The 25,414-nt window shown below is 44.1% G+C and overlaps 1 protein-coding gene across 1 annotated transcript; it reads right to left on the reverse strand.

Moving 5' to 3' along the window:
• Nucleotides 1-409: 409 nt before the first annotated feature.
• Nucleotides 410-19,377, reverse strand: VNN1 (vanin 1). The gene is made up of 7 exons (XM_069973708.1): nt 19,104-19,377; nt 18,366-18,496; nt 9,724-9,916; nt 7,561-7,852; nt 6,363-6,733; nt 1,602-1,772; nt 410-697 (listed from the first exon to the last, which is right to left on the reverse strand). The coding sequence occupies exons 1-7, from the start codon at nt 19,335-19,337 to the stop codon at nt 590-592; spliced, it is 1,500 nt and encodes a 499-aa protein (XP_069829809.1). The 5' UTR covers nt 19,338-19,377; the 3' UTR covers nt 410-589.
• Between the last annotated feature and the right edge of the window lie 6,037 nt (nt 19,378-25,414).

The raw sequence follows: 25,414 nt of genomic DNA on the forward strand, positions 1-25,414 counted from the left end.
AGCCAACCATGCAAATGGTGGCAGTGACGGGATTTCCTCTAAAAGAAAAGGTGTTAAGAATTCAGGTTAAAATATCAAATTCTCATTTCTGATTCTTAACATGGCTTCTCTCATTCCTAGCCCCCAGCATTGCTTCCCTTCTTATTTCATGTCTCTAGTATGGCTCCCCACCCCAGTGCAGCATTATATGGGCCATGGCCTCCCCTTCTCTAGCATTCTCTGTCTTCCTCCCTCCTCTCCTATTGGGTTTTTTCAAAGAGGTTCCAGATGAAAAATGTGCTTATAAAAAGTGTAGGAAAATCAGCCACATTTGAACATCCTGCAGTACCAGTTTTCCATTGATTTACATTATTAAAAAAAAGTCTCAAAGCAGATAAGTTTTTTTTAAATTATTTTAATTTATCCAAACAAGTGATTGACCATGTTTTTCTGTACATTGCAAATAAACGTACTTAATAGATACAGTGGAATGGATGCAAAAACACAGTGTAAACATAGCCTTATCCAGATATAAATAAAATTTCACTGAAATCTACGGACTATGAACTGAGACAGAACATTTCTTCCGGCATTGAATATTGAATCTATATTACTTTGGAGTTGGGTCTTTTTCATACCATCTTCCAAACAGAGTTGCACTTAACATTGGCTGTGAAGAAATTCCAGATTTACTTATAAGTCGTCCATCCTTTAATACCTGGGAAAAAAAAAACAATTATGTTACCATCATCACCATGTACATTGCCTCCGGCCTCCCTATTCTATGTTCTGCTCACGTTTTAAATCTTTGTTATGAGTCTTGTGCGTAAAAAAGAACTGTCCAGGATGAAAAAACAAAAAGGCCCACTTTTTTCCAGAAAACTGGCCCCACTTATCTATAGGCTTTTGCTGTACCCTTCATTAGTATAAGGTGTATGGGGCTCTCTTGATGCTCCCCCAATAGATAATGTCAGTGAAATTAGGGTTCAGGCATGTTGGAAAATCGCTGCCTGGCCCCTTTTGTTCTTAAAAAGATAAGCCCCCAGCAGAGCTGTCTGGCTGCACCTAAAATCTATGATTTCCACAGAGAACACAGGAACGCTGTGCCATGCTGAATGTTCAGCTACAGTACAGCTAGCAATATGCGTAGAGCTCTTCAGTTTCCCCAAGGGAACTAATGGATCCTGCCTCTGGACCAGAGAGATCTTATACTTCATTTTTTGTATATATCACACTTACACCCCCAACCCCAACTATTCCTTTTTGGGATTTGTTCCATTTGTGAAATTTGTTTGTTTACTATACTTGGTCTCTTTAGGTCGGGGGTACTAACATGGCTGTTTTGTACCTTTGGTACATTCTTAATTTGTTTTTAAAGAAAGACTAACAGCAGGTTAGAAGACTTCAGTCATAGGGCTGGGGATGCTAAGGATGAAGATAATTTTCTTACCTTCATCCTTAGCTCCGTTTTCAGTAAATTTTGATTTTATTCAATATGCACATTAGGCAGTTGAGTGCACTGGGACAGGACTATTGCAGTGATCCACCCTTATCTTATATATTTTGCTATATGTTTACCTGTATTAATATACAATATACATTCAAAGGTAAATGTTATTTACCTGAAACATATCAGGAGCCAAATGGATATTAGTCAGCAGAACTTCAGGGAATACATAGGAAGTAGAAAAATTCCCACTTATGGAAAAGGAGTCAAATTTGGTGAAAGCTGTCTCTACAGAGTCCCCACATGACTTCAAATCCATACTTTGACATTTCAGCATTGTACATATCTGGAAAAGAGTGTGAACAATAGCAAAAATAACTGAAATCTCTGGTACCAATAATAACACATAAAACGTATGCCTTTATTACAGAACACTGGTCCCCAAACTTTCTGAGGCCAGGACCAGGCCCCAACTGGCAATCTGGCAGATTGGTAAAATGCCCTATGGGCCGCTCAGATTGCCAGTCAGTGGGCTACTTGTCCCCCTGTACATTTGCACCGGTCCTCTGCAGTGATAGAAATAACCTAGCCTCTGCAGAGAGTTGCTGCCCAATGCCGCAAAACCTGCTCTGGCCCTTTGACTGTGCTGTGACACCCTGTCACTATTGTTTCTGGTGGCAGTATTATATCTTTGGCGACAAGAGGCAGCTCTTTCTCCCAGCTCCACGGCACACAAGTGATGTCGCTCATGCGCTCAAAGAGCTGGGATAAAGAAGGAACACCGGGGGATTATCTCCTGTCTCTACTTCTGTCCTTCTGTATAAGGTGTGTAGTGCTCTGTGTTCTTATATAGTGTCTCTAAACTCCTGTCCTCCTGTATACTGCCTGTATACCCCTGTTCTTCTGTATACTGCCTCTATTCTTTTGTCCTCCTTTCTACTGCCCCCATACCCCTGTTCTTCTGTATAATGCCTCTATTTTTCTGTCCTCCTGTATACTGCCTCTATACCACTGTTCTTCTTTATACTGCTTTTGTTTTTCTGATCCCTGCTTCTATTGTGTCCTGCCATCTACCCTCCAAGAGAAGGGAGGTAGAGAGGGGTCACATCAGGAGCAGTAGCCAAATTTATTGGTTCTTACCCACTCCACTATCAGAGGGACCTGTAATCATTGGTGTACTAAGGCAACAGCTTACATTGGTCTTGACATACACACAGTAAGTAAAGTGGTCCACTGACACACCAGCAGCAGCAAACTGTCCATTCCTTCCTCCACCCGGCCAGAGCAAGATGACATGCCCCTGTGCTATGTTCCACAGTTAAGTGCTTTAGTCACCGGTCAGAAAGAAATTGCTTACTATTTTTTAAAAAAAATCAAGTCTTCCAGTTCTTATCAGCTGCTGTATGTCCGGCAGGAAGTGGTGTATTCTTTCCAGTCTGGCACAGTGCTCTCTGCTACCACCTCTGTCCGTGTCAGAACCTGTCCAGAGCAGTAGAGGTTTTCTATGGGGATTTGCTACTGCTCTGGACAGTACCTGTCACGGACAGAGGTGACAGCAGAGAGCACTTCGCCAAACTGGAAATAATTCACCACCTTCTGCAGAACAAACAGCAGCTAATAAGTACTAGAAGACTTGTCATTTTTAAATAAAAGTAATTTACAAATCTGTATAACTTTCCAGTTCATTTGAAAACATTTTTTTTACCACAGTACCCCTTTAATATTCTTTATTACAATGTAATAAATGTTACTTTTACAGTAAATTAAAGGGGAAGTGCAGCGTTCAACATTTATTCACTAAATAACACACATTACAAAGTTATACAACTTTGTAATGTGTGTTATTTAAGTGAATGGCCTCCTTCCCCATGTTCCCCCTCACCCTCGGAAGTGTGATACCGTATATTCACCAAATCACTGTCGACCCCGGCTGCCAATAGCGGCTGAGCAGCTGATGATGCGCTGGAGGGGGGCCGGTATGAGGGAGGGCTGGAATGGTCCGGCCGGCCTCCTAAAGATGCAAAAGGATGCTGGTTGACCTCAGGGAGATCAACCAAAACACCGCAGAGACACTATCACGTGTCTCAACTTAAGTATATTCTAGAACATTGCCCCCTGGGAAATCAAATATGCAAAAGAACACTGCAGAGACACCATCACATGTCTCGACGTCAGTGAACTAGCCAGACCTTCCCTCCGGGAAGGAACAACCAAGCCAAAGGCGTTCTCCAGTCAAGGAAACCACCTCAGCAAGGTATCCATCCACAGACAGCTGTTTCGGGGTTTTGGCCCCTCATCAGTGTGGAGTAGGTTTCTGGCTAGAGGGAGCAATGACTAGTAAGTGCATGCAAAAAGACGCTGGTTGACCTCAGCAGTGTTCTTTTGCATATTTGATTTCCCAGGGGGCAATGTTCTAGAATACACTGACGTTGAGACACGTGATGGTGTCTCTGCGGTGTTTTGGTTGATCTCCCTGAGGTCAACCAGCGTCCTTTTGCATGCACTTACTAGTCATTGCTCCCACTAGCCAGAAACCTACTCCACACTGATGAAGGGCAAAAACCCCGAAACTCCTTGACTGGAGAACGCCTTTGGCTTCCCGGAGGGAAGGTCTGGCTAGTTCACTGACGTCGAGACATGTGATGGTGTCTCTGCAGTGTTCTTTTGCATATTTAGCCTCCTAAAGATGACGTGTTCGACCCAAGATGGCGGCCGGGGTCGACAGTGATTCGGTGTGTATACGGCATCACACTTCCGGGGTGGGGTAACACGGGGAAGGAGGCCATTCACTTAAATAACACACATTACAAAGTTGTATAACTTTTTAATGTGCGTTATTTAGTGAATAAATGTTGAACGCCGCACTACCCCTTTAAGTACACAGTAAACTCCTAAGCCCCCACTGGCTGAAATCAGACAATTATTTATTGTTTGACTCCATTACTATGTAAAGGACTTTGAGTCACTGACATCATATTGCTATGAAGATAGAAAACTCAATCAACACTGAACATTGGACCTAAATGTGTTATCTGTCATATGTCTACAGTTTTGTAACATGCATTTTCTTTTAGTCATATGCAATACTATCCATATCCAATATTTATATGCACATTTTGTCTTCAATCTATATCCCAGCAGCTCTAGTGACGACGTTTTATCCTAAATGTCAGTAATCTTTTAACAGTGAAGTGAGTTCAGAGAGCTGAGGCAGGAAAATACATACAGAGAGACACAGAAGCAAAATGTAAGTAATTTATCCCAGAGCAAGATTCACAGTTAAGACTGTTCACTTCTGCACTGTAATGACTTCCACACTGCTCTGCTCCTGCTGCTTCTTAGGGTGTACTATAATGACACAAAAAGAGTTCTGTGTGTGTGCTACATGTAGTAACAATTATAAAGGTTAGGTATCACCTACTAGTTCAGGGGCAACTGAAAATCAGAGATGGAGCATGCAGAGCTGAAATCTTATCAAATAAATGCCATATATAAGTTATATAATGTGAAGACATATTGCAACTCCATATGTATGTGGTGTCCTACCACAGGTGTTACTATTATATACACCCTTTGTAAAAGTCTGTACTTATTGTACTTATTTGGTGATGAAAATAGTGATAAAGTTGATGTCGCTGTATTAAATATGTGTGTTCAGATGCTGCACAGCTTAAGTGTGTAAAGGGTTGCTGTTTCTTTGTATGTCACATGGATCTGCGGACCAATAGGAATCTGTTCTTCTTCTCTACTATCAGCTCTCTCTTTAACTCTTCTATTGCACTTTTCACCCACTCACAGCGCACGTTAGTCACGCTGAGGAAGGAAGTCCCGTGGGAGACAGGGAGACTACTAGTTCAGTCTTAGTGAGAGCCCTGTATGGGTGGGATGTCAGACAGGACACAGCTAACAGTTTCTCCTCAGTGATGCTACACAACAATATGCAGTGTTAAACCCTTTTCAAGAGAGGACAAGTCAGAGACAACCTCAACCCACAACATGGACTAGGAGAGTCACAGAGCAGGACAGTATCCACAGACAGCATAAAGCTAGGAACTGATCCGGATAGAGCAAAGTTGCGCAAAGCCTAGGAACTCTATCTTGCAGCACGGTTGTCAGCAGGGAACCCTAGGTAACAAGGTCTGTGGCTTGTGTCACCCTCTAGGACAGTTCGGCCAAATCTAGTGGGCATAAGGTGGTATGAAGACTAACAAAAGGTCAATACATGGGCACAAGTGTTCTTCTTCTAAATATTCTTCTACCTCATCCTCCAACATCCCGGCAGAGCACAGCAATACTTGGGTTGAGACTCTCACAACATCCTCCTCTCTGCTACTCTGCTTCTTTGTATCACTCAGCACGCTACTCAGTCGGCATTACTGTACTCTACACTGCATTCCTATTGCAGATTTGGATGCTGTATTGTCAAGTATTTGTCTGTGTCTAAGTATTACCAAGTGCTTTATCAAGAGAAACAACATAATTGTGTAACCTGCTGTAAGTACGTTCTTTTCTAGTAAAAACCCCTTTCTGTGGGTGGCAGTTCCGATAGTCTGGGAGGGTCACTACACCGCTCTGGCCATCCGTGATTACACTATCCCAAGGGACCCCGTAGCAGCCCGGCAGGTAACTGACTACAGGGGAAAAAGGTACAACTGGCCTTATAAAATAAAAGCAGGTGTGCCATCACACCTGTGTGCCCAACCGGCACTGGCGTCACAATATAACACCTCAAGGTCCGGCTGTATCTCGGCCAACCACCACCGGAGTGGAGTCACACTTCACCATCTAGCAAGTGACCGGCCAATCCTCCAACACAACATCAGCGGGGGCTCACACCACATGTACACACACATACAACAGGTTACTCAGAAATGTTACCTGAAAGTTACTATGGCTGCTATACTTTAGGTAATTTCAAAGAAAAGAGGACAAATACCTGTAGATAGTATTCTCCTTCAGTTATGTGAAGACCATCAAAAACACCAAACACATACAGCTCATCACTGCGCTTCTCCGCCATTGTGTAACTTAAGTGGCAGCAAAAGTCATTTTGACAAATGGAATGTTCTCCATGTAGCTCTTTCAGTTCCGTAAAAGTATATTCGTCAGTAAAAAGGTATCCATTAAATATATTGCTACCGGAAGGATAGTTCTCAATTTGAGAGGCATACAGGTTCCATGTGACTGGATAGTATGTTGAAGAATTCCGGGGATGGGAATAAAGTTCTGAGATCAAGAGGTGTCCTGACTCATTCATCATGTTATAGTAATAGGGTATAACCTTATCTGGAGAAAAGATTCCACTGCCTGTTGATAGAAAAATGATAGAAATCCTATTACATTGATTGTAACAATAATAGCGCATTGTAGTAATTCCATTGTATTAATATTAAGAAGTTACAGTTTACTCGTACATTACAGATTATCCTTTTATTATTCATATTGCTAACTTTAGAGTTGAACAAACGTCAAGTATGCTCAGGTTAGTCCAAACCCGAACGTGTGGCGTTTGATTGGCGCTGGCTGCTGAAGTTAGATGCGGCCCTAAGGCTGGGTTCACACTGCATTTTTGAAGTCCGTTTTATGAAAAAAAAAGACTGATGAAAAAACGGATGCATTTGTGTGCATTCCTTTTGATCCATGTTTCCATTGACTTCCATTATATTAAAAAAATAAAATAAAAAAGGATCAAAACGTATCATTTTTTTTTTAAGCGTAAGCAACAACGTGGTCGTGGAGTTGGGAGCTAAGTAGTTAATCTTTACATGTCTATGGCACGATGCATTCTTCTAGCGGAATTTAAATCTGCTGCGGGAATGGCGTGCTATAGACTTTAAAAGAAATCAGTATTGCAGCAGATTTCACTGCGAGAAACTCGCGGCATGGAATTCACTGCAATACTGTACCTGTGACTCTAGCCTAATACTGTAAAACGTTATAAAGCGATGTCTAATCTTATGTTAGGCCATGCTGAATTATATGTAAGAGACAAAACAACCAACAAAAAAATGTTATACATTTTTACATAAAATTCTTATTAGTATCACATACACTTACAGATATGTATATATTTCAATGCTGTGTTTTATATTTTCTAGTATTGTTCTTGTGGGATTACATTGGTGAGGACTTACCTGTCATTCGCTTTCCTGTATTGTGGGTATTGGCAGAGAGTAAATTTACGCCCATTCCCATAGCCCATGCTGAGTGGAATTCTATAGCAGTCAGATGAGGAAGAAGGTTCATCCATGCAGTGGGGAATAGAACAGTGTCTACATTGTGCTCCACTATTAGTGCCACAGCAGGGTTGTAAAAAAGAATATCAAAGCATATTAAAATTCCAAATTTTCCAAATGGAGTGGTAAAGGTCACTAACTCCGGCTCTTTGGGTTGATTAAATTGGACCTCTCCAAGAAACAGGTTATGCTGCAAAAGAGGTATACTATTAGACAGACCATACAATTCTGCAAATACTAGTCATATACCCCGCCATTACATATTATATAGAAATATTACAATATACGATTAAGTTAGTACATCTAGGACTGAGTAGTACAGTGTGTCCTGTGCAGTGAAGATATTTAGAAGTAGTTCATTTTTCTTACAATGGCTAGAGGAGGGATTCGAGGACCTCACATTCACCACCTTGTTTTTGCCAAGGGGCATCCCCTCACTCCAGTCATCATACTGTCTGTTACTTTGCATCCATTGTGGGTAACTGTTTACCAAGTTCTCTGAGTAGAGAACTCTGTTATCTTGTACTCATCATTGTCTGGTTGATTGTCTACAAACGCACCATGCAGGAGCAAAGCTGGGGGACACTGGTCACCCCGATATTCAGCACCTCTGTCAGCAATGCCAGCAGAGGTGCTATTTGTATGGAGTGCTGTCTATGCTCCCCTCCCCCCAGACTCTGTCACTTTAAAATTGCTGTAGAGTTGAGGAGAAGTGCAGGGAGATAGAGGCTCCTTACATCACTGCTCAACGCTCCCTGTGGGAGAAGGCCACAGTAAGGGTGCTATTACACAGGGTGATGGGGGCCTGATGATACCTGTAACCGAGCATTTACTTGGCCTATTACACGGCCGATAATCGTTTAACAAGGGCTGCAAGGACATCGTTAACGGGTCAGCTGACAGGCCGCTCTGAAGCTAGAGCGTGCGGGACCCGGGGAGAAGCGGACCACAGGAGCAGCCCCAGATGGTAATAGGATAGGTAATGTATATCGTCAGTCGCCGGCCGCGCGCCACTACTACACGTAGCGATGCGCCGTCGGCGCCCGTCAATTATAGGTTCTAACCTATATCAACGATCAGCAGATGACAACGATCATCGGTTGATCGTTGTCTTTATTACACGGAGTGACAATCGGCCGAATCTATCCGATTTGGCCTATTATCGTTCCGTGTAATAGTACCCTAAGCTGTACCTCATTGGGGGCACCATGCATTATATCTTGTAATTAGAGATGAGCAAAGAAGTGGGCTTTATTTCCCCTTGTACAAAACAGAGCAATCAGCTTTTGAATCCCACTGTCTTTCCGCTCCATGGAGAAGGTGGAGACAGCCCGAGGACTGCTAACCTCCTGATAGCTCCCTAGTGGAAGATATGTCTATTACCTTCATCCTCAGCACTGTTCCCACTACTGACCCTCCAACACTGATCTGGCCCACCTCCCCCCATTGATGATCATTGGAGAGGGCAGGCCACCCGGGAGCAGATCGCCGCATGGGGGGCCGGCCAGCTTCTTTAAATTATTATCAATGGAGGGGGGTTCCACTAGGGAGCTATCAGCAGGTTAGACTTAGCCGTATTAGCCATAGGAACATTATTTTAGCTCAGTATTGACTGAGCTATTGGCTGACTGACCCAAAAGGTCCCAGGTGTCCTGTCATAAATTCTATTGACTTTTATGCAAAGGACAGGACAAAAAAAATACTGTGTGTGAATAAATAAAAATGAGGGCACAATGTGTGACAGTAATTTATTCAGAGGGTACACTGTGTGGCAGTATTATATTCAGAGGGTACACTGTGCACCAAACTGAATCTTTGCTCAGGGAGAAGGATAGGCTAGCTTCACATCTGCACTATATTGCTGTTATTTAATATATTTGACCTTCAGGGGCTGTCCATAGAGATTGTGTCCACAGGTGGGCAGTATCATTTATACATACTTATATACAAATATTGGATAAACCTAAAAAGGATCAATTGTACTTTTTGTAAATACTGATTGTTATGAAAATACTTACATGGCACATTAATAAAAATTAGAAGCAAACTATAGAAGCGTACCTTGTGATAGCGTGCCACTAACTTCCCATCAGAGTCATACACTACGGCAGTGTTATAATTATATTGGCCATCATCTGGACATCCAATATCACATTTAGTACACAATTTTTTATCACCAATATTTGCAACCACATAAATGGAGTAAGTCTTTGCCATACAACTCAGTCTCGTCTGAACCGGAGCTGGACCGAACCTACATGATTGAAAGTAAACAAGCTGTCACACAATAGATCCTCTCTATTACACAAGGCTTCCCCATTGTGAGCCCTGTGAAGGTGCAAATGGATTCTCAGTCTCAATTTTTATTTTTAAATCTGCCTGTTTTTAGTTTTCACCTAAAAATTAACATAATCCAGTAATCCAAAAATTTGAGCCCAATTTATAATTTAAAAAAAAAAAAAAAAAAAAAGCAGAAACTGGTGCAGGCCTATGTCATGTCCAGGTCAGCACTAGGTGAATTTGAACAATTTTTTGCAAAAGTCCTGCGATTATTTTATTCACAAGTTGAATGTTCGTTAAATTGAAACAAAAGAATGTTAACAAATTGCGTGTTTTAGGGCCCTATTACACGGGACGAATATCGTGCCAAAAATCGTTAAATCGAATTTAAACGATAATCGTTCTGTGTGATTGCAGGCAATGATCGAAAAAACGTTCGTATGTCGTTGATCGTTGATATAGATCTGAACCTAAAATTATCGATAATCGTTCGTAGTAATTCCACATTCGTTTGCTCAAGTTCCGAATTTTTTTTACTAATCGTTCAGTGTAATTGCACATTGTTCATTGTTTTTTTGGGATCAGAAGGACTAAACGATCATAGTAATAATCGCAATAACAATCGTAGTAACGATCGTAACTAACGATTATCGTTCGGTGTAATATGGTAAACGATTTCAGGTTCACAATAAACAATAAACAAGCAAGCTAGTGGATTCAACCAAGTAGGTCCACTTGCGTCCACTGGCGCTACTCACTATAAATGTATATATTGGAATGCTCTCCAAAAGGAGTACAAGTGTCACATATAAAATCCGCTCCTGGGCTAAAAACAACACTGGCTAACTCTGCAGCCTTGCCAATCCGTCTAATGCAGACACTACAGATCTCAGCTCGCCCTCTCCGGCATAAGATACATTAGATAAGCCAATGTTTAAAACAAATCTTGCAAACATTAGCTTTGTTAACTAAGCAAAGTTTTGCAATCTTCAATGTGAGCCCAGCTTCCCTCATTTCTACTAGTTACTATGTGTTTAGTGGAGTTTCTGTGTCTTACCATGATCCCTTTTAATTTTTACTATGCACTGTGAATGTATTTCTATGAATATTGATTATGTTTTTATGGTATGATGTACTTTCTACATTGAATTCTACACTTTCATATGTGATATGTAATCATTGGTTAAGCACTACAATTGAATCACCTATATTACTATCACTGACTGAGACAGGACAGTACTAGGACCAGTTATTGGTTGAGTGGATTGTCATTCCTGAGACTAGAGTGACAGTCCACTCAGCCAATCACTGGTCGTTCCATCTAAGTCTGAACAAGATTTTGGGAGCTGTGGGGAACACCAGACACCGGAGAAAAAGGACACCAAGGAAGTGAGGACAGATAAGTGTACATGACCTACAATTGTTTGGACAATCCCAAGCTTTGAATTACAGCCCGGTGACCCCGTCGGATGAATTTTTTTAAACATTTGCTCATTTCTAGTAGTCTAGTAGTCTACAGTTTATCTAATGGGACAGGGGAAGGGCAGTTTGGCCCCAGCAAGGACCCCTGTCACACGAACTCCATACCAATTGCATGGTCTGCCTCCTTAGGCAGTATGCAACTGGTTTAGTGGGCCCTTGTCTTTAGCTCAAAACTGAGTATCCCCTTAGGGACCTATGACCCTAGGCAGCTAGGAACAGACGACCAATCAAATGGAGGCGAAAGCCAAAAATGCAACAAGGTAAACGGTGAAGCAAAAGCCAGAGAAAGTAGTAAGATGAACTGAGGACAACGCAAGGAACACTGAGGACTAAGCGAGGCATGGGACCAAAAAACAAAGAATAGAAAGAAACAGGCAAAGGGATCAGGAAACCAGGAATACAGACTATAAGGCAAAAAAGCCTGGATCTAGCTGAACAGACAAGCTGCACAAGACCAGGGCCACCATCAGGAATTTTGGGGCCCAATACACCCAAAATGTCAGCCCCCTCATTAGCAAGAGCAAAAATCACAAAAATTTGCGATGTATCTTTAACTGATGTCTCCGGAGTGGTGTACAGAAACAGTTGCTTTGGATACATCCCCCACCAGCTGAGTTCTGTGCATGAGCTCTATTAAAATAAAAACATGATGCTCGAGCTCCTAGCAGCAGCTACGTCTGCACGCCACTCCGAATACATTAACTTAGTGGCAGGTACCCTTTAAGAATTACTGTTATTTTAATTAAAGGGGTATTCCAGCCAAAATAATTTTTTGATTGCATTGCCCCATAAAAGTTATATAACATCTAAATATACTGTCTCTACCCCTTCTGGCAGCATAGTGCTATATTATCTGCACTTACTGCAACCGGAGGTCTTGAACTCTATAGAAAAATGCTTTCGTCTCATCTTGCTGGCTAGGATCGGGCACCATCTTGGGTCAGTGACTTGTCTGCTTGGTGGCCCTGGTCCTAGCGTTGGGGCATGTAAAAGACTAGGAGGCCGCCTTTTCTCTCCCACACTTCCCATCTCTTGCGAGACTTCCCATCCCTTGCTCTGTATCTGATGTTACCAAGTCTCGCAAGAGATGGGGAGTGGGGGAGGAAAAAGGTGGCCTCCTAGTCTCTTACATGCCCCAACGCTAGGACCAGGGCCACCAAGCAGACACGTCACTGACCCAAGATGGTGCCCGATCCTAGCCAGCAAGACGTGACAAAAGCATTTTTCTATAGAGTTCAAGACTGCGGATAATGAGTGCAGATAATATAGCGCTATGGTGCCAGAAGCAGTATATTTAGATGTTATATAACTTTTGTGGGGCAATACAATAGCTAAAGATCAATTATAGTAGGAGTACCCCTTTAACTTTTGCAATATGTATGAAGTTTCGACTGGTCAGGGTCTAAACCCCCTCCAATCCTTGGCTATAGCCAAGTAAAATGCACAGTAGCATGGTTCCCTCCCCAGCTCAGTGCACAGTAGCATGGTTCACTCCCTAGCTCAGTGCTCAGTAGTATGGTTCCCTCCCCAGCTCAGTGCACAGTAGTATGGTTCCCTCCCCAGCTCAGTGCACAGTAGCATGGTTCCCTCCCCAGCTCAGTGCACAGTAGTATGGTTCACTCCCCAGCTCAGTGCACAGTAGTATGGGTCACTCCCCAGCTCAGTGCACAGTAGTATGGGTCACTCCCCAGCTCAGTGCACAGTAGTATGGTTCCCTCCCCAGCTCAGTGCACAGTAGTATGGTTCCCTCCCCAGCTCAGTGCACAGTAGCATGGTTCCCTCCCCAGCTCAGTGCACAGCAGCATGGTTCACTCCCCAGCTCAATGCACAGTAGTATGGTTCACTCCCCAGCTCAGTGCACAGTAGTATGGTTCATTCCCCAGCTCAGTGCACAGTAGTATGGTTCACTCCCCAGCTCAGTGCACAGTAGTATGGGTCACTCCCCAGCTCAGTGCACAGTAGCATGGTTCACTCCCCAGCTCAGTGCACAGCAGCATGGTTCACTCCCCAGCTCAGTGCACAGTAGTATGGTTCACTCCCTGGCTCAGTGCACAGTAGTATGGTTCACTCCCCAGCTCAGTGCACAGTAGTATGGTTCACTCCCCAGCTCAGTGCACAGTAGTATGGTTCACTCCCCAGCTCAGTGCACAGTAGCATGGTTCCCTCCCCAGCTCAGTGCACAGTAGTATGGTTCACTCCCCAGCTCAGTGCACAGTAACATGGTTCACTCCCTAGCTCAGTGCACAGTAGTATGGTTCACTCCCTGGCTCAGTGCACAGTAGCGTGGTTCACTCCCTAGCTCAGTGCACAGTAGTATGGTTTACTCTCCAACTCAGTGCACAGTAGCATGGTTCCCTCCCCAGCTTAGTGCACAGTAGCATGGTTCACTCCCCAGCTCAGTGCACAGTAGCATGGTTCACTCCCCAGCTCAGTGCACAGTAGTATAGTTCACTCCCCAGCTCAGTGCACAGTAGTATGGTTCACTCCCCAGCTCAGTGCACAGTAGCATAGGTCACTCCCCAGCTCAGTGCACAGTAGCATGGTTCACTCCCCAGCTCAGTGCACAGTAGCATGGTTCCCTCCCCAGCTCAGTGCACAGTAGTATGGTTCACTCCCCAGCTCAGTGCACAGTAGTATGGTTCCCTCCCCAGCTCAGTGCACAGTAGCATCTTTCACTCCCCAGCTCAGTGCACAGTAGCATGGTTCACTCCCCAGTTCAGTGGACAGTAGCATGGTTCACTCCCCAGCTCGGTGCACAGTAGTATGGTTCACTCCCCAGCTCGGTGCACAGTAGTATGGTTCACTCCCCAGCTCAGTGCACAGTAGTATGGTTCACTCCCCAGCTCAGTGCACAGTAGTATGGTTCACTCCCCAGCTCAGTGCACAGTAGTATGGTTCACTCCCCAGCTCAGTGCACAGTAGCATGGTTCACTCCCCAGTTCAGAGCACAGTAGCATGGTTCCCTCCCCAGCTCGGTGCACAGTAAAATGGTTCCCTCCCCAGCTTGGAGCACAGTAGCATGGGTCATTCCCCAGACCAGTGCACAGTAGCATGGGTCACTCCCCAGCTCAGTGCACAGTAGCATGGTTCACTCCCCAGCTCAGTGCACAGTAGCATGGTTCACTCCCCAGCTCAGTGCACAGTAGTATGGGTCACTCCCCAGCTTAGTGCACAGTAGTATGGTTCACTCCCCAGCTCAGTGCACAGTAGTATGGTTCACTCCCCAGCTCAGTGCACAGTAGCATGGTTCCCTCCCCAGCTCAGTGCACAGTAGCATGGTTCCCTCCCCAGCTCAGTGCACAGTATCATTGTTCACTCCCCAGCTCAGTGCACAGTAGTATGGTTCACTCCCCAGCTCAGTGCACAGTAGCATGGTTCCCTCCCCAGCTCAGTGCACAGTATCATTGTTCACTCCCCAGCTCAGTGCACAGCAGCATGGTTCACTCCCCAGCTCAGTGCACAGTAGTATGGTTCACTCCCTGGCTCAGTGCACAGTAGTATGGTTCACTCCCCGGCTCAGTGCACAGTAGTATGGTTCACTCCCCAGCTCAGTGCACAGTAGTATGGTTCACTCCCCAGCTCAGTGCACAGTAGCATGGTTCCCTCCCCAGCTCAGTGCACAGTAGTATGGTTCACTCCCCAGCTCAGTGCACAGTAACATGGTTCACTCCCTAGCTCAGTGCACAGTAGTATGGTTCACTCCCTGGCTCAGTGCACAGTAGTATGGTTCCCTCCCCAGCTCAGTGCACAGTAGCATGGTTCACTCCCCAGCTCCGTGCACAGTAGTATGGTTCACTCCCCAGCTCAGTGCACAGTAGCATAGGTCACTCCCCAGCTCAGTGCACAGTAGCATGGTTCACTCCCCAGCTCAGTGCACAGTAGCATGGTTCCCTCCCCAGCTCAGTGCACAGTAGTATGGTTCACTCCCCAGCTCAGTGCACAGTAGTATGGTTCCCTCCCCAGCTCAGTGCACAGTAGCATGTTTCACTCCCCAGCTCAGTGCACAGTAGTATGGTTCACTCCCCAGCTCAGTGCACAGTAGCATGGTTCACTCCCCAGTTCAGTGGACAGTAGCATGGTTCACTCCCCAGCTCGGTGCACAGTAGTATGGTTCACTCCCCAGCTCGGTGCACAGTAGTATGGTTCACTCCCCAGCTCAGTGCACAGTAGTATGGTTCACTCCCCAGCTCAGTGCACAGTAGTATGGTTCACTCCCCAGCTCAGTGCACAGTAGAATGGTTCACTCCCCAGCTCAGTGCACAGTAGCATGGTTCCCTCCCCAGCTCGGTGCACAGTACAATGGTTCCCTCCCCAGCTTGGAGCACAGTAGCATGGGTCATTCCCCAGACCAGTGCACAGTAGCATGGGTCACTCCCCAGCTCAGTGCACAGTAGTATGGTTCACTCCCCAGCTCAGTGCACAGTAGCATGGTTCACTCCCCAGCTCAGTGCACAGTAGTATGGGTCACTCCCCAGCTTAGTGCACAGTAGTATGGTTCACTCCCCAGCTCAGTGCACAGTAGTATGGTTCACTCCCCAGCTCAGTGCACAGTAGCATGGTTCACTCCCCAGCTCAGTGCACAGTAGCATGGTTCACTCCGCAGCTCAGTGCACAGTAGTATGGGTCACTCCCCAGCTTAGTGCACAGTAGTATGGTTCACTCCCCAGCTCAGTGCACAGTAGTATGGTTCACTCCCCAGCTCAGTGCACAGTAGCATGGTTCACTCCCCAGCTCAGTGCACAGTAGCATGGTTCCCTCCCCAGCTCAGTGCACAGTAGTATGGTTCACTCCCCAGCTCAGTGCACAGTAACATGGTTCACTCCCTAGCTCAGTGCACAGTAGTATGGTTCACTCCCTGGCTCAGTGCACAGTAGCATGGTTCACTCCCCAGCTCAGTGCACAGTAGCATGGTTCACTCCCCAGCTCAGTGCACAGTAGTATGGTTCACTCCCCAGCTCAGTGCACAGTAGCATGGTTCACTCCCCAGCTCGGTGCACAGTAGTATGGTTCACTCCCCAGCTCAGTGCACAGTAGCATAGGTCACTCCCCAGCTCAGTGCACAGTAGCATGGTTCACTCCCCAGCTCAGTGCACAGTAGCATGGTTCCCTCCCCAGCTCAGTGCACAGTAGTATGGTTCACTCCCCAGCTCAGTGCACAGTAGTATGGTTCCCTCCCCAGCTCAGTGCACAGTAGCATCTTTCACTCCCCAGCTCAGTGCACAGTAGTATGGTTCACTCCCCAGCTCAGTGCACAGTAGCATGGTTCACTCCCCAGTTCAGTGGACAGTAGCATGGTTCACTCCCCAGCTCGGTGCACAGTAGTATGGTTCACTCCCCAGCTCGGTGCACAGTAGTATGGTTCACTCCCCAGCTCAGTGCACAGTAGTATGGTTCACTCCCCAGCTCAGTGCACAGTAGTATGGTTCACTCCCCAGCTCAGTGCACAGTAGTATGGTTCACTCCCCAGCTCAGTGCACAGTAGCATGGTTCCCTCCCCAGCTCGGTGCACAGTAAAATGGTTCCCTCCCCAGCTTGGAGCACAGTAGCATGGGTCATTCCCCAGACCAGTGCACAGTAGCATGGGTCACTCCCCAGCTCAGTGCACAGTAGTATGGTTCACTCCCCAGCTCAGTGCACAGTAGCATGGTTCACTCCCCAGCTCAGTGCACAGTAGTATGGGTCACTCCCCAGCTTAGTGCACAGTAGTATTGTTCACTCCCCAGCTCAGTGCACAGTAGTATGGTTCACTCCCCAGCTCAGTGCACAGTAGCATGGTTCACTCCCCAGCTCAGTGCACAGTAGCATGGTTCACTCCGCAGCTCAGTGCACAGTAGTATGGGTCACTCCCCAGCTTAGTGCACAGTAGTATGGTTCACTCCCCAGCTCAGTGCACAGTAGTATGGTTCACTCCCCAGCTCAGTGCACAGTAGCATGGTTCACTCCCCAGCTCAGTGCACAGTAGCATGGTTCACTCCCCAGCTCAGTGCACAGTAGCATGGTTCACTCCCCAGCTCAGTGCACAGTAGCATGGCTCACTCCCCAGCTCAGTGCACAGTAGCATGGTTCACTTCCCAGCTCAGTGCACAGTCCAGCTGATCACAGGAAATAAGCTCCATAGACTGTAATGGAGCCTGTCTCCCATAATTAGTTGCACTGTAAAGCCCCTATTACACAGGGTGACCGGGAGAAGCAAACAAGCACTGTCAGTGCTTGCTCCTCTTTATCGGCCGTATATATATATATATATATATATATATATATATATATATATAATCGTTAGCGATGTCTAAGCAGCCCTTGCCCTAGTGTAAAATAATAAACCTTAGCACACCTGTCTTCCCTTCCGGTGTTCTCACTTCTGTCCACAGCCGACACTGGAGCGTGGACACCAGGGAACGTGGCGAGGTCTGCATAAGGTTTATTTTTATTTTTTGCGCATTCATCAGCTGGTTGATAGTTTCATTTATTCCAGCCTAAAAATCATCAGCAGCAGGGCATGCATCACTATGTGTAACCTGACGGCTGATGATTTTTAAGCTGGAATAAATAAAACTATCATCCAATGATCGTTTCATCAGCTGATCGTTGCTTATAGTCTGCCAAATCAGCCTGGCCTAATCATTAAGGGCAAAATCCACTGTGTTCTTAAAGGGATATACAACTGGGCCTGACAACACAGGAGTTCTATTATAGATGATTTGGGGGGGGGAGTCGACGTTGTAGTGAGAGATACTGGTTCTGGTTTATACTTTCATTTAAACACATAACATTTTCACATTGTAAAAAGTGTTAACAATAACAATATCATTTATGCTACTGTGCTCATAGTATAGAGATTAGATTGCCACCATGTTACTTTATGCCATTTACTAAAATCTAAATACTTTACTAATTAATTCTGCTTTGATTTAGTAATAAATCTAGACAGACCATGTGTGTACCTATTGGGGTCAGTACAAGGTATCCAGTTAACACTGGGGTCAGGAATATCTTCTAAGAAAGGGTAAATTGTTTCTCTTGTAAACCTCCAACCATATATACCATCTTCTGGTGTAACAATCAAGTGGGCACCCTAGGGATAAAAACATTTCAGTGTAAAATGTTTACATTAATTTGAAGGTCATGGCAGAAAATCCAAAGCAAACATGCAAAAATGCAAAATAAATAACCAAACCAAAAACACAAAACGTAAATAAAATAATAATAAATAAAGTGTTGTATAAAATTTGTTTATAGCCCCAAACCAAGGGGACCTCAAGCATAGATATTTTTTTCTTTTAAATCAACTGTTGTAAAAAACTAGATTTGTCATTTACTTTTATTTAAAAATCTCCAGTCTTCCAGTACTTATCAGGTGCTGTATGTCCTGCAGGAAGTGGTGTATTCTCTGCACTCTGACACAGTTCTCTCTGCTTCTACCCCTGTTCCTGTAAGGAACTGTCCAGAGCAGTTGCAAATCCCCACAGAAAACCTCTCCTGTTCTCCAGACTAGAAAGAATACGCCACTTCCGGTGGGACATACAGCAGCTGATAAGGACTGGATTCCACAAATAACGGCTGTTGGTTTGAATAACAGCCGTTATCTGGGCACAAAATGACCGGCGCCAAAGGGGCAAAAAGAGATGACGTGTGGTCATGGCCTTACGCTTACATTTAGAGAATGATACAAAATACAATACCTGCTGTGCTGCTGTCTTCACTGCTTCTTCAAGGATATCCATATTTTTGTTCATTAAATCCAGGGCTTCTTGCACTGAGATAGCTTTGTCTGTCTCATCTGGGAGTATCACTACATGTTCATAAACTGCACCAATAAATTTATCCAAAGCTTGGCAGCTTGAAGCCCAAAATAAGACAGATAGCAGAAGGCTTGCAGTAACCATGATGGGAGAAGCAGTATACCTGAGACACATGCTGGAAGTCTCTCTATATAGTCACCTTGTCAGACCTGTTATCTGTCTGTTAACTAGCTTAACTGAAGCCCATTGAGGACTCTTATTATTGCACAGTGTAAACTGTATTATGCAACAAGGCACAGCTAACTAGGTGAAAGGTTTTTACAGTCTCAATTCAGTGTCGAAGAAAGAAATCCAAAATAACACAGCCCCCAAGGCCGGGTTCACACACAGTATTTTGGTTTGTATTTTTAGCTAAACCAGGCCCTTGTTAGCAACTGGAGATACATCCGACAGGCTTCATTAAGGTTTGTAGCCATGTTTTCAAGGTGGTCCTGCGAAAATCATTTTCTTTCAAATCAACCGATATCAGAAAGTTATATAGAGTTGTAATTTACTTCTATTAAAAAAATCTCAAGTCTTCCCATACTTATTAGCTACTAAATGTCATGCAGGAAAGGTTTTATTTTCAGTCTGACACAGTGCTCTCTGCTGACATCTCTGGCCGAGACAGGAACTCTGTCTGGGTTTTCTATGAATCCCCAAAGAAAACCTTTCCTGCTCTAGACAGTTCCTGTCTCGGCCAGAGATGTCAGCAGAGAGCACTGTGTCAGACTGAAAATAAAACAACATTTCCGGCAGGACACACAGCAGCTAATAAGTATGGGAAGACTTTAGAATTTTTACAGAAGTAAATTACAAATCTATATAACTTTCTAACACCAGTTGATATGAAATAAAAAGATTTTCGCTGGACAACCCCTTTAAGAAAGCACACTTCACTAATCTCTATTAGTAACATAAACCCCTCACTTGAACCCTTTAAAGGGATATACCCATCTAATCCCTTTTGACATACCCATAAGATATGCTGTGTGTGTCCTCTAGAGGCAGGTCCTATATCTATCTTCAGATTGAAGGCTCTTCAGCCCCCTTCGGCTTTTTCCTGGCTGCCGAAGGCTAAAGCTGGCAAGTTTCGTACTGACTTGGAATTTATGTAAACAGTGTAGATGAAACTTCCAGAGTTCTTAAATCAGTGTAACTGTAATACGAAACAAAAAATTTATATATTTATGGGGTAAAATTGGAAAGAATAAAAAACTTTAGTTTTGCAGCTTGAAGAGTTTCTTGTTCATGCCATTTACTGTGCTGTAAAATTGACTATGCTGTAAAACCTCTATTCTTCAGGTCAGCTGTTTTAGGGTATTTGCCCCTCATCAGTGTGGAGCAGGATTCTGGCTACCAGGGGCAATGAAAAACATACCAACAAAACACAACAATCACTGAGCTCAGGGAGATCAGTAAAAAAAAATCCAATGGAAGACTCATTTAAGAGTCTCCACTGATTGCACTCCGAAACAGCAGTCTGTGGATGGATGCCTAGCCTTGGTAACCCTTGTCTTATGTCGTTACACTCACAACCGAGTTAAACTTTGACTTAAAGGGGCCACCCTGGTGTTTCCTTATTTGGGTCCCAATGCTCGCAACAGAGTGGGAACTTGAGGGGCTACATATTGGGGTGGTTAGGTGTTCTCCCCACTGGGAGCCACCCCTTGACAACGGGCTTCTTTCTCTGGTGAGAGGGATATCTGGCTATTCCCACGTTTTGAGACTCCCAACTGAGGCTTCACGGACCCCTTCTTTGCATATTCAAATTTTGTAGGGGGCAATGAGTGGAGACTCTTAAATGAGTACTTCATTGGATTTTTTCACTTATTTCCCTGAGCTCAGTGATTGTTGCGTTATGTTGGTATATATATCGAGTCTGGCACTGCGTGTATATACAGTATATATATATACCCAGTCTGGCACTGCAAGGTAAAATGGGACAATTCTAATTATTTTAACACTGTATGAAGGATGACTACTATGCATAAGGAGGGGTTTTTTTTTTAGTCCTACAGGAGCTGCAGTCACAGGGTAGCTTTCTATATAGGCGGTGTGGGACTACAACTCCAATGTGATCTGTCTGTGTCTTTGGGTGGAGCAGACAGCAGAGAGACCACATTGGGAGTTGTAGTCCTATAATGTTACATCTTCTGTAGAAATAAAAAATAAAAAAAATAAAAAAAAAACACTTATGCTTTTTTGTAAGCTAGCGGCCAGCATACTCCCCACACACACACACACACACACACACACACACACACACACAAACTCACACACCTCATCAGTGACAGTGTATACTTACAGGAGAAGGAGCTGTCACTGTCTCTGTGTGTGAGGTCCAGTGGGAGAGAGCTAGGGGTCAGAGGTCATCTAACCTTACAGGATGCTCCTGGTCCAGGCAGCTGACAGGCCAGACAGTAGAGCGGCCTATAGCTGCAGCAGAAGGAGAGGAGTCTCCAGTCAGTGACGAGAGAGAGGCTGCAGCCATCCTTTAACTCCCCCTTTTTCTCTCTGGGTACTCTGTGATGCCGCGCCCCCTGCTGGTGGGTGTTCATCGTTTTATCTTGGTTAGCTAGTGTCAGGACAAATGTCCTGCACAGCTAACCATGGGACATCACGCAGGCAGTCCCCACTGCCGGGCCCCTTGATGAGGCGGGCCCTGTAACAGTAGCTACGGCGGTAGTTCCACCACTGGTTTTGCGGAGGCAGATTGTGGGTACAGAGTCAATTTAATAGTTCAGACAAATCTGCAAAAAGCTAAAACCGAATGGCTCTAGCACCTCCTCTGTACTCACTTGATGCCCCGCCATACATATACAACAGTTGGGCATAAGCAGGTTAATACAGCCATCCTCCTGCTAGCAGCAATATTATGTGTGGCACTGTAGGTACAGTAGTGGGGGACATGAGGCAGCCGGAGGCTATGCACCCAAATAATATGCTGCTTGAATAATAGTTGCCTTAGTAATTGGGGAAAAATATTGCTTGGAAAAAATGATTGGCACTATACAAAACTTTAAACTAGGCTCCAAAATAAAAACTTTATTTGGAGGCCAAATCAGTCCCAAAATCAATTTGCAATGACTTATTGGTTTCAGGGGCACCCGACATACCATCAACAAAGACATTTATACAGGGTAGCACCCTGAGATCAAGGACTTTCCACAGACCCACATTGGCAAAACCTTGCTGGGCTAACAGGGGACTATCTAGTTGGCCGAACCACTTTGCCATGTCACTACACCATACAACAATATTACTGCCAGCTGGCCTGCCGGACAATGCTCATCATCCCTGTGGGTACCACAAGTTCAGATGACACCCTAAAATTATTTCACACTCCAGTCCAATCTCTCCTGCTCTGGACAGTTCCCGTCATGGACAGAGGTAGCAGTAGAGAGCACTTTGTCAGACTGGAAAGAATACACCACTTCTTGCAGGACATACAGCAGCTGATAAGTACAGGAAAACTTGAGATTTTTAAATTGAAGTAAATTACAAATCTATATATATATATTTATTTATTTTTTACACTAATTGATTTGTATTTTTTTGTCACAGTACCCCTTTAAGGGGATAACATTACCAGACCTTTGCATGCCAGGCCTCCTTACACTTTTAAAGCCGACCTGTCAGCAGGTTTTATTATGTAATTGAGGCTCAGCATTTATGAGTACATCCTAGAATACACCACAACATATATACAGTATAGGGGTTAGTCATTAGAAGGTGAGAGGTTACATACAGCTGTGTTTAATGGTAGTGGTGTATGCTAATTTATTGCTGGCTTATCTTTCAAAGTAAAGAAGAGTTGAGCTATTATAGATAACACTGAATCTGTAAGAGAAGAATGGGATAACAGTGTCATTTTTTGTTGGTCAGGCCACTAATTAAACATAGATTTATCAAAACTGTGTTTTTACTGCCCACAGTACATAATCATAGTACAGCTTTTATTTAACTAGAACTGTTTAACCTCTACTACTTATCTACTGGCACATCCTGAGGTACAGCACGGCTGTGTTAGCCAGCTCACACCACAACTGCAGAGACCAGGCTGGTGCAGGTCTCTGTGATTTAACCCTGTTTAACACTGCAGCCCACCGGCAGCCCTATGATGCAATCACAGGTTTCAGATTGTTGCCATTGATTTACATTGTAACATAATTGGTATTGCTATAGCTAGATAACTATTATGTTATTTATAAATGCCAAACAGCAAATGCAATAAGAAATAAAAAAAAAAACTGGTCACCAATCTTCAAAACAGAGGAGCAAAAATGATCTAACAATGGTGTACCACAAAATAGTAATACTAAAACTACAGGTCATAACACAAAAATAAAGCCCTCACACAAGTTCCAAAAAAACAAAAACAAACAAACCTCCTATCCTACTGTCTATAGAACATTTCTTTTAGTAATGTACAGGAGACAATCAAATCCTTGGTCATTGTATATTACAAAACCATGACCAATGTAGAATTGCAGATCCCATGCGGCCCACATTCCTTCTTCCCCCTTTAGCAACCTTCGGCCTTCCACCTGTTGTCATACTAGTTTTGTAACAGCTTGTGGGCCAAAGCTTCCCTATCCCTGGTTTAGGAGCTGTATATATATATATATTTTTTTAATAAGTGCTCATGACCAAGGTGTTTTGTACTCGGAATAACCTTACAGGATTAGGTCAGGTTTGTACATTGCACATTTGTTACTGTACCTAGAGTAAATCCCAAATTGAGGTAAAAAAAACCACCTCTTCCGGTGTTTCCCTTTCTCCTTTTTTTAACCAGCACAAGACTAAACATATAAGTAAGTATAGCTTTGTTATATAGCTGCCTTCAGGAGACTGGACCTGGATACAAGTATAGCTTTGTTATATAGCTGCCTTCAGGAGACTGGACCAGGATACAAATAAGTATAGCTTTGCTATATAGCTGCCTTCAGGAGACTGGACCTGGATACAAGTAAGTATAGCTTTGTTATATAGCTGCCTTCAGGAGACTGGCCCAGGATACAAATAAGTATAGCTTTGCTATATAGCTGCCTTCAGGAGACTGGACCTGGATACAAGTAAGTATAGCTTTGTTATAAAGCATGAGAACTAAAAAAAAAAATAAGAATGTAAATTGCAAACTTGCTTTATATCACATCCCCTGTTGATTAAGATTTGAAAATCAGTACAGCGCCCAGCTATAACTGTAACCCTGGCTTGTAGGCATTGTGATATAAAAGCGACTCTGTACCCACAATCTGCACCCCACAAACCACTTGTACCTTCGGATAGCTGCTTTTAATCGAAGATCTGTCCTGTGGTCCGTTCGGCAGGTGATGCAGTTATTGTCATAAAAAAAATACTTTTAAACTTGAAGCCCGTGCCAAATGGGAGTATCTGTGGCCTAACTTTGCACAACCTCTCTGTCCCTCCTCCCCACCCTCTTCATCATTCGGAATGCTCCAGGCAGATTGCCTCCTATTCCCCACCTGTGGCAGCCCGGCACATGGGCTGGATTGTTATGGGCCTGTGCAATGTTCAGCATGGAGAAAATGTTTCAGTGGCATTCCTAATGCTGAAGAGGGTGGGAAGAAGGGTGGTGGTGCAAAGTTAGGGCACAGATACTCCCGTTTCGCACCAAATGGACGGACCACAGGACAGAACTTGGATTAAAAACAGCTATCAGAAGGTACAAGTGGTTTGGGGGGGTCAGATTGTGGGTACAGAGTCGCTTTAAATAACTTCTTATCTTCACATTTCTTGTTAAAGGGGGGCTCCAGTGAAAAAAATTTATTCAAATCAATTGGTGCCAGAAAGTTATATAGATTTGTAAATTACTTCCATTTAAAACTATCCAGTCTTCCAGTACTTATCAGCTGCTTCATGACAACATGAAAAGACACATGTCAGATTTGCAAAATGGACTTTAGTCTTAAAGTCTGAAACTGGTGTATAAAAGTGATCTATGCATTGTATACGTAAGCGAAGCTCTGTACAGCACTGCAGAATCTGTTGGCTCTATACAAATCTCTGAAACTAACAGCTCTTCAACCTTAGTCATCTCAGAGTGCCCAGACAACCTTCTGGTGTGATATAGCCTTGCTTCCCTAATTTGTATTGTGCTTGAAATAGTTTGAAAAATGGACAAGTAATAAAAAAAAGTTTTTGTAGAGACATTTAATAAAACAGAGAAAATATTCTCATTGCAACAG

Source organism: Dendropsophus ebraccatus, chromosome 6 (genome assembly GCF_027789765.1).
Source record: "Dendropsophus ebraccatus isolate aDenEbr1 chromosome 6, aDenEbr1.pat, whole genome shotgun sequence".
Lineage (NCBI taxonomy): Eukaryota > Metazoa > Chordata > Amphibia > Anura > Hylidae > Dendropsophus > Dendropsophus ebraccatus.